General features: G+C 43.0%; 1 protein-coding gene across 1 annotated transcript in view; it reads right to left on the reverse strand.

Annotated features, from left to right (window-relative positions):
- The window catches only part of MAPKAP1 (MAPK associated protein 1), a 266192-nt gene that overhangs the window by 42610 nt on the left and 213055 nt on the right, over positions 1–10527 (reverse strand). Inside the window, 1 exon segment of the mRNA XM_021927651.2 lies at positions 2773–2913. Within this exon segment, the coding sequence (XP_021783343.1) occupies positions 2773–2913 (141 nt within the window).

Here is a 10527-nt window from a genome sequence, read left to right on the forward strand (position 1 = left end):
CACACCTGGCTATTTTTGTATTTTTTGTAGAGATGGAGTCTCACCATGTTGCCCAGGCTGGTCCTGAACTACTGAGCTCAAGTGATCGGCCCACCTTTGTCACCCAAAGTGCTGGGATTACAGATGTGAGCCACGGCACCCAGCCTACTTATTGGCTTCTTAAAAGTAGGCCCATTCAGAAAAAGCAGACCCTTTGCTATTGGGCAAGTACTGCAGCTGAACACAAACTGGATGTTTGAGTGGCATTCTTACTTTCACAAACTGAAAGTGTGGCCAGGTGTGGTGGATCATGTGAGGTCAGGAGTTCGAGACCAGCCTGGCCAACATGGTGAAACCCCGTTTCTACTAAAAATACAAAAAAATTAGCTGGGCATCGTGGGCGCCTGTAATCCCAGCTACTAGGGAGGCTGATGCAGGAGAATTGCTTGAACCCAGGAGGCAGGGGCTGCAGTGAGCCAAGATCATGTCACTGCACTCTAGCCTGGGCAACAAAAGCAAAACTCTGTCAAAAAAAAAAAGAACGAAGAAAGAAAGTGTACATACAGAAAAAGTGCACAAATCATGAGTATATATACCATGACTTTTCCACAAAGTCTACAGACCCATGTAATCAGCACCCAGATCAGGAAGCAGACCCTTTCCAGCTTCCCAGAAGCCCCTCTCCAGCCACTACTACCATCTTACCCCTGGAATAACCAGTATCATTACTTCCTACATAAGATTATTTCCTTGTATTTGTGAATGTCATATAAATGGAATCATATAGTATGTACTCTTTTATTTATTTTTGAAAACTGACTTCTTTATCAGTCTTACGTTTATTTCTGAAATACAGTAGGAAAAATATCCCCAGGAGGAACACTGAACGACTTTATGATTTATGAATCAACACTAAATAAGCAATTTTACCACTTTAAATATTTAAGGTTTTTGTGAGGAAGAAGAGCTACAGTAAGTCCTCACTTACTGTCATTCATAGGTTCTTGGAAACTTCAACTTTAAGTGAAATGATGTACATCATTTTATTCAATGTTGTTTTGTTATAATGTTGATAAGGGAAAAAAATCAGTTTTGTTATATGTCATTTCACTTAAAGTTACAGTTTCCAAGAATCTATTGAGGATATTAGTTGAGGACTTAATGCAGAGGGGAAAAAAAGGTGGTGTCTGTTTTGGTTCGAAGTTACTGAGTGCTGCCTCATCTGATCAGCCTGCTAGAATCACCATCATCTTAGCAGCTAATGCTCACTAGGCACCTGCTAGAGGCCAGGCGCCTTTCTAAGTTCTCTGCACGTGCTGCGGCATTTCATCCTCATAGTTAAAAAATTATCTTTATTTTTACAGATAAGGACACTGGGGCTCTGCTCCATTTGCCAGTGGTGCTACAGCTAATAAACGAGCAAGGTTTGCACCTGGGCCTCCGACTCCTGAGTGCGCCCTCTGAGCGCTGCACTCTACTGCCTCCCAACTAACAGCTCTCACATAGGGAAGTTTACAACTGCAGGCCCCGTACTCAGTGCTTTACATGTCGGATTTCACTTGTTCCCTATAGCAACCCTCAGTCATTGGTACTACTGATATTCCCATTCAAGCAGGATAGAATTGAGGCTCAGAAAGATTAAGATACTTGCTTAAGGTTACATGGCTGTCTATTGATAGAGCATTTAACAAATTTAAACCATTTGTGATTCTCTTGCCCATCTCTTAATCACTAAGTTGGGTAGGAACACGTGAGGAGATTTTTGAGGCCTCTCATGAGTTATCCAGGTTCAAACTAATGCCAACATTGGACAATATTTTATTATGACAAACATACAAAGCATTTGTGAGAAACATGAAATAAATGAACCTTGGAGTTAAAAGGAGACATAGGAAGGGGTGGTGTGGCAGAGACAGGGTGCAGCTCAGCTCCCTGACTGGGTGAGCCTGGCATGACTACCCATTCTTCCTCTCCCTTGGCCATTATATGGGAGACCCGTTATTAGGGAGCAGGTGCACCTGAGTTGGTTGGACCAGGGTTTGCTCCTGGCACCACCACCTACCCACTGTGTGAGTTGGGCATGAGACTTGACTGCTCTGTACCTCATTTACCCCCCCTGTTAGAAGGGGACAGTAAGAATACCCCACCTTTTAGGTAGTTAAGTAGTACATGTAAAGCACTTAACACAGTGACTAATACATAGCAGATACCTATAAAAGGCAGCCATGATGATGATGATGATGATGTATTAATAGTATGTTGCTTACTATGACACTTTTCCTATTTCTGTTCGGTTTAAGTCAAAACAGAAATTTAGCACCTAATTAGAACACAATCCCAAATATTAGTTGAAAGTTCCAAATTATATGATGAAGATCCAAATATACCTTCTGAGATCATTAAAAAGCTTCCTGAATAAAGGCCTGAATGAATAAGCAATGAGTTAGCTGAGTAAGAATAGGCAGGTGGCACCGTCACAAAGCAGTTCTAAGGATAGCAGGCAAGAGAATTACAGAATGAAAAGAATTATGGAACTTCACTGAAGTCAATCAGTTTGAAAAGAGTCTCAAGTTAGTTCTACTTTGAATCTTCTGCTTCATAAAAAAGAAGACAAGACAGAGCACTCAAGTGGGAAAAAGGATGTACTTCAAATTTCATTGTTTAAACATTTTCTCAGAAAACAAATTACCTTTAGTCATTCAGGTCACATAAAAGTTGTATGTTGTTTCTTTCCCCATTTCTACATTGACTGCTGACATGACAAGCCAGCTCATCATCTGCTCACGCACTTACCTAGCTGTACGTCGGTTGTGAATCGCAGTCTGTGGATCATGCTGACTTTGAATGACTTGTAATGGTGGCTGCTAAGCATATCCTGTACTGTGGCTATGTCAATTTGTGAATCCTCCTCAAAAACCCCGTCTGCCCTTGAACCTGGGGAGGAAAAGGCAGTTTAACACATAAAGATACATGAGGCTTGGCAAATGGTGTCTGCTTAAAATGCTTTGGGATAAATTAAAATAATATGGGTTATTTAATTTGGAGAAGAAAAGGCTGAGTGATGACTTAATAATGCCATTCCAGTAAACAGAGAATGGTAACATATTAATCACTCAACAATTAATTCCACAAACACTATGGCAGGTCCTTGGCTGGGCAGCAGGGATACAAGGATAGAAAAATTCCTGCTTGCTCTCAGCAGGAAGCTCAGTCCACAAGAGTGAGTCAAAACCACAAAAGCATGAGTGGTGTTAGCCGTATCACGCTTCTTGTTTTTTTTCAAATGTGATTTTCCTAATCACAAAAGTAATCCACATTCCTTGAAGAATCTCTGTCCTTTCCAAGATTCCCAAACCGTTTTCTTTACTGCCTCTCGCCCTGTGCCCCACAGCCTCCACTGGCTCGGGGGCACCTGCTGGTGCTTGGGTGTGACAGCCTCATCACTGGCCTCCTGGTCACCAGGCTCCCCCTCTGCAGTCCAGCGGTCACAGACTTTCTGATCCGTTTTTCTAAAGGTTGGATCATTGATTCATTCACCAAATGCTCAGAGAGCACCCTGTGCATGCTGAGCACTCTGATATGTGATACTGGAGACAGATAAGAAGCCTGGCACTCAAAAATCTTCCCTGGCTCCATGGCCTCCTGAATGAAGAACACGTTTTTTTAGCCAGACAATCACAGCAGCCCATAATGTGCCTGAAACATACTAATATTCTTCTCACTTCTCACATATGCCTTGTCTCAGCCCTCTCAAACCCCTCAGACTGCACAGTGCTTCAGGGTTTTAAATTCTGGGCCTTTACTCACGTGCTGCCCTTGCCCTAGAACAGCCCTCCCATCCTTACCCAGACCTGTAGAAATCCCCCCACCCCTCCCTAGGCTAGCTCAAACTCTATCTATCCCGTGAAATCTTTTCTGATGGTCCTTACTGGCAATGAATTCCATAAAAGTTGGCTTATACTGGACCCTGGAGCCTGACAGTTGTGGCTGCAACTCCTAGCTCTGCCTCTAATTTGCTGTATGATCTTGGGCAAGTGACTTTATCTCTCTGAATTTCAGTTTTTGCCATTCACATCAAAATTTAGGTAAAGAATACATATGCTTCAAAAGAGCGGTGACTATTTTTCTTCTAGCATCAGACTGGATTATATTCAGCCTTGCACTAGAATTGCTTAGTGGTTGCTCTGTCCTAATTTGGAAGCTCTGTGAAGGTCAGGAAAGTTTCTTACTCATCTTTGTATCTTCTGCAAGCAGTAAAGGTAACTGGTATGCTCTCACTAAATTTTGCTAAATAAATACTAGCTAGTATATATGAGTGCCTACCATGTGCCAGGCTTGGTGTGAAGCATTTCACACGTTACTGCATTGAAGGTCTTATAATTTTCCGTATTACAGATGAGAACTCTGAGGCTTTGGGAGGCTGCCACATGCTAAGGTTACATTAAGCAAAGTTAAACTATCTCTTGGTCCCTGGGCTTTGAAATGTGGACTTCTGCAGGTGCAGCTGCTGGTGCCATCACCAGTGCAGGGGGTAGAGTGGGTTGGGAGGAGAGAAGCCTATCTTGCAGAGGCTGACCAGAGTAGGGTGCTTTAGGCCTCATGTTGAGCACTCAGAGACGGTTCCACAGGGAAACCCAGAGAGAACTCTTTGGCACGGAGCTGGGGGAATGGAAAACTCTAGATTTGGGTATAAAACTGGAAAATTTTGTGACCAACTGGTAGCCTGACAATGATATGCTTTTCCTTCCCACAGTTACTGTTTACAGGGCAAGTATTTTAAGTCAAAAGTGGTGTCTGATGCTTTCACAGTGAACTCATTTATTAGGAAATTTGTGTTCTATTTGCAAACACTACAGTAATTCCCAACCTGGACCATCCCAGCGCCCACAATAGTGCTTTCCTTCAGTAAGGACGAGGCCTCGCCCTTCACTAAGTGCTTCTGGCAGAATCCCATCTCAAAGTATCTTGCACATGCTGTCCTCCTCTCTGCCCAGGTCACCCTTCTCCCCATCTCACTCTCTCCTGAAGAGCAGAGCACCAGTGAAACTCCAGGGAAGCCTTCTCTGGCTGCAAGCCCCCGACACTAGTTTGGTTCCTTCTGTCCCCGTACCCTGCATTTTCCTTCAGAACAGTTATCACAAGGAGTAATTGCCAGTCTCTGCCATTAGACTGTAAACCCCAAGAGCACAGGGACTGCTTTCTCATCACTGCAACTCAGACACTGCTGGTGCTACCACTCAGAGGATAAAGCAAGAGTTCAGTAAACATGTGCTGAATACCAGCTGCCATGTCCACAGGAAGGTGAGGGTCAGAGAGACAGAGTGACTTCACCAACATCACACCTCCAGGACACTGCAGAGCTTCACTCCACATCTGCAAGGGCCACTGGGTAGCCCGTTTCCTTTCTTTGCAGTGCCTATGATTTTGGACAGAGATGCCATGATCCTGATTACCACTCTCTCCTGGGTAATATCCACATCCCAAACGGAGAGGCTGGCTAGGATTTGGAGTTTAGAATAATCATTCACTTTTTCCAGTCTTCATTTTTACTGAAACATAACTGTCAAAACATGTTTTATTTCTATTTTAGAATTTCTTATACATGAGAATTACAGAGTATTTTGGTAAAATATTAAAATCATTTAATGTTTTAAAAATCATTTCAAGTCATCTTTTCTGAGAAAATGCTATTATTAGATACAACTTAGCTCTGAGCTCAAGAACTTCTGTTTGCTTTATTAATTAGTGTTTTCTAAATATTGCAGGTATTTGATTTGGAAAGAGGTAACAGCTCATTATGCTAAAATGCCAATTACTAAAAAAAAAACACCCACACTTAAGATTTTTACATTTTATGATGTTGGATTAAAACCAATTTAAAAATTACTATAACGTGACATATAATTTTTTACTGAGCAATTTCAATGCCAGCTGCTAATAAAGCATCTTAGCTATAAATGATAATTCAGATGCTTTTAGATAAAGTGGTGCATAAATATGGCTGGAAATTGATTTAGCTTCTTACAGAAGCTACTGAAGAATGACATATTTTGTTTAATACACCAGCTAATGTAGTCCTAAAAGCTCAAACAAGTGCCAGTTTTCACTCCTAAATTTGCTGTGGGAGATTAATGAAAACTTTATATTTTGCTGAAATGTTAATAATGGGCAGATGAGATGATAGGATTTTAGTAGAGGTCTTAAAGCTATGAAATAACCAGCAAGGCTTGTCAATATCCTTGTATTAATTTTGTACAAGACTTACATAGCTGGAGCTGGCTCAACCCACTAATGCTTCTTGCATTGACCTTCTACTATCTGATAGTGTAAATTCATATCCCATTTGAGGACTTAAGTCCCCCGGGTACCTGGAGGAGTTCTGAGCCTTGCCCCAGCCGACAAGGGGCATGTTTGCATTTATGATCAGAAGGACAACAGCACCTGAAGGAGTGGGGAAGGAATAGTCCTGTACTTGCCTCCAGTTCATGCTGCTCACTCCAAAGGAGGTTATCTGATGAACGGGATCAACTGTTGGTTTTGGAGTTCCAGTGTTATTTCTTTCTTTCTTTCTTTTTTTGAGACAGAGTTTCGCTCTTGTTGCCCAGGCTGGAGTGCAATCATGAGATCTTGGCTCACTGCAACCTCCACCTCCTGGGTTCCAGCGATTCTCCTGCCTCAGCCTCCCGAGTAGTTGGGATTACAGGCGTGAGCCACCATGCCCGGCTAATTTTTTGTATTTTTACTAGAGATGGGGTTTCACCATGTTGGCCAGGCTGGTCTCCAACTCCTGACCTCAGGTGATCCACCTGCCTCAGCCTCCCAAAGTGCTAGGATTACAGGCGTGAGCCACCGTGCCCGGCCTCCAGTGTCATTTCTCAAAGTAGCTCAGGAGTACCACTTGTTGGAGGGGTCAGGTCTATTGTACATGCAATGTGCAACCACTTCTCTCCCTATGCCAGGAGTATGCTAGACTGTGGGGGACACTGGTGAAGATAAAGCAGGGTTCCTGATCTGCAGGAGCTTACAAATTAGCTATAGGCCACAAAATAGTACAAGGTAGAAAGAAGGGCCTAATAAATGGTGTCTGCAATAGACACTTGATCTAAAGACAAACACCTGAAGCAAAGCATTCATTATTCCAAAAGCATATTTTTTGGACCAGATAAGTTCTATGACTTTGCATGTATACATTTACTGCTTGTATCCTTCTGGAAAGGAATGAACCCAACCACACATGAAAGATGAAAGATGCTTGACATTGTACCATCTGCATATTAAAATTACTCTACTATAAACTTCACATTAAAAAGTCCACTTCTGTTCAAGAGAAGACTTTTTTTTTTTTTTTGATACGGAGTCTCGCTCTGTTGCCCAGGCTGGAGTGCAGTGGCACAATCTTGGCTCACTGTAAGCTCCGCCTCCCGGGTTCACACCATTCTCCTGCATCAGCCTCCCGAGTAGTAGCTGGGACTACAGGCGCCTGCCACCAAGCCCGGCTAATTTTTTTTGTATTTTTAGTAGAGACGGGGTTTCACCGTGTTAGCCAGGATGGTCTCGATCGCCTGACCTCGTGATCCGCCTGCCTCGGCCTCCCAAAGTGCTGGGATTACAGGCGTGAGCCACCGCGCCCGGCCGAGAAGACATTTTTAGCAACTCAAAGTGAAAAGTAGAGAGAACCAGAACATCTTAAAAATAAACATACTGAAAAAACAAAAACTACTGCCTGTTAATTTAATTGAAATATAACCCTTTGGTATTTTGTTAAATTAGCAATTAAAAAGGTCACAAGCAATTAAATGAAACAAAAGCCACACTGTGTTCATCTACATTAATGCTGAACTGGGTCTCCTCGTGAATGACAAGATAAATTGTTATGGTGCCTTCAAAGACTTCACAATGTATTTTGTCAAAGTCGGGAGTGTTAATGTCTCTATATGCCATGGATTACCATAATGTATTGTGTCAAAATGCTCAAGCTGCAATAACTCAAAGATGTATTGTGATAGATCAAATTTTGGGGTGGGGCCTAATAGTGACTTGAGCACCACAGCTCAAATGGGCTGACAAGGCTCCAGAAGAATGACAATCACAAGGTAGGAAGGTACGGAGGACAAGCAGAAAACCCAGGAGGGGAAGGAGCTTAATTCTCGGGAGTACAAAATCAGGAAAGGGGAACTGAGGAATGAGGCCTGGCACCTGTCTTCAGTGAAGAATGGCAAAAAGAGGCCACGACAGGCAAAGGGAAGCAGAGAGGAGTTGAGGAAGGAGGCAGGTGGAGTCTAGGGCCTGCAGCCAAGAAAGAGAAGGTGCTGTGAGGCAGCCAAGGGCTGGGAGGCAGCCTTGGGGCTTAATAACATTAGAAAGAACATGGAATATAAGAGTTCAGAGATAGAGATTCAAACTCTCACTCAAAGTGTCAAGACTGGGTCAAAACCTTGCCCAGGGTTCCACTGTTAGGAAAGGTGAAACCAGGACAGATCTGTTGGATTCTGGAGTCCACGTGCCTTCTTTCCCTTCCCTCAAGTGGCTAAAGGCTGTTCCTGTCCTGCCTACCTCACCACGCTCCTACAGCAACAGCACTATAATAGACTGTTGAGTTGCATAACTGTAAACTCTAAATTGACCTATGGTGGTGGTGGTGGGGAATTCCCAAGTCCCCTTCAGGGTCCATAATTGTAATACCATTTTTGTAACAACAGCAAGGCATGACTTACTTTTTTCATATCCATTCTCTTACAAGTGCACAAAGGAATAAAAAGCTCGGCTGCGCGCAGTGGCTCATGCCTGTAATCCCACCACTTTGGGAGGCCGAGGCGGGCGGATCACCTGAGGTCAAGAGTTCGAGCACCAGCCTGACCAACATGGTGAAACCCCGTCTCTACTAAAAATGCAAAATTAGCTGGGTGTGGTGGCACATGCCTGTAATATCAGCTACTTGGGAGGCTGAGGCAGGAGAATCGCTTACACCCGGGAGGCGGAGGTTGCAGTGAACCAAGATTAATGCCATTGCACTCCAGCCTGGGCAACAAGAACGAAATTCAGTCTCAAAAGACAAAACAAAACAAACAAACAAACAAAAAAACAAGAACCAAAGAAAAAAAGAAACCATTTGAGTTTTGGTATAGTAACAAAAATTAATACCCACAATTATCTGAAAAGGCTATTGAAATATTCTTCCCTTTTTCAACAACATATCTGGGTCAGGCCAAATTTTCTTCATATACTTTAACCAAAGCAATGTATTGTAGCAGACTGAACTCAGAGGCAGATATGAAAATCCAGGTGTCTTCTATAAGCCCAGACACTACAGAAATTTGCAATAAGATAAAATAATGACACTCTTTTCACTAAAAATTTTAGGCCTGGCTGGGTGCAGTGGCTCATGCCTATAATCCCAGCACTTTGGGAGGCTGAGGTGGGCAGATCACTTGAGGTCAGGAATTTGAGAACACCCTGGCCAACATGGTAAAACCTCATCTGTATAAAAATACAAAAAATTAGCTGGGGATGGTGGCGCATGCCTGTAATCTCAGCTACTCTAGAGGCTGAGGCAGGAGAATCGCGTGAACCCAGTAGCTGAGATTGCAGTGAAAGCTGAGATTGCACCACTGCACTCCAGCTTGGGTGATAGAGCAAGAATCCGTCTCAAAAAAAAAAAAAAAAAAAAAAAAGAAAATTTCAGGCCAGGTGCAGTGGCTTATGCCTATAATCCCAGCACTTTGGGAGGCTGAGGTAGGTGGATTGCTTGAGTCTAGGAGTTTGAGACCAACCTGTGCAACATGGCAAAACTCTGTCTCTACAAAAAATACAAAAATTAGCTGGTTGTAGTGGCGGGTGCCTGTGGTTCCAGTTACTGAGGAGGATGAAGTGGGATGATCACTTGAGCCCAGGAGGTTGAGGCTACAGTGTGCTGTGATCACGCCACTGCACTCTAGCCTGGGCAACAGAGTGAGATGATCACGCCACTGCACTCTAGCCTGGGCAACAGAGTGAGACCCTGTCTCAGAAAAATTTTTTTAAAAGAAATAATAATTACTTTTCATAAAATTTGTCATTTGGGCCAGGCATGGTGGCTCACCCCTATAATCCCAGCACTTTTGGAGGCCAAGGCGGGTGAATTACTTGAGTTCAGGAGTTTAAAACCAGCCTGGGCAACATGGCAAAACTGCATCTCTACAAAAAATACAAAAAAAAAAAAGTAGCCAGGCTTGGCGGTGTGCTTCTATGGGCCCAGCTACTGGAGAGGCTGAAGTGGGAGGATCGCTTGAGCCCAGGAGGTGGAGGTTGCAGTAAGCTGTGATTGTAACTACTGCACTCTAGCCTTGTGACAGAGACAGACCCTATCTCAAAAAAAAAACAAAAACCCCAAAACATAAACAAAACTGTCATTAACATTAATGAAATTACTGTTTTTCTCAATAAACATTTTTAAATTAATCAATTTTTATTTTTATTTTTATTTTTTTTATTTTTTTAAATTTTTTTTTTTGAGACGGAGTCTCGCTCTGCCGCCCAGGCTGGAGTGCTGTGGCCGGATCTCAGCTCACT

This window comes from Papio anubis, chromosome 13, assembly GCF_008728515.1.
Source record: "Papio anubis isolate 15944 chromosome 13, Panubis1.0, whole genome shotgun sequence".
In the NCBI taxonomy this organism is placed as follows: domain Eukaryota; kingdom Metazoa; phylum Chordata; class Mammalia; order Primates; family Cercopithecidae; genus Papio; species Papio anubis.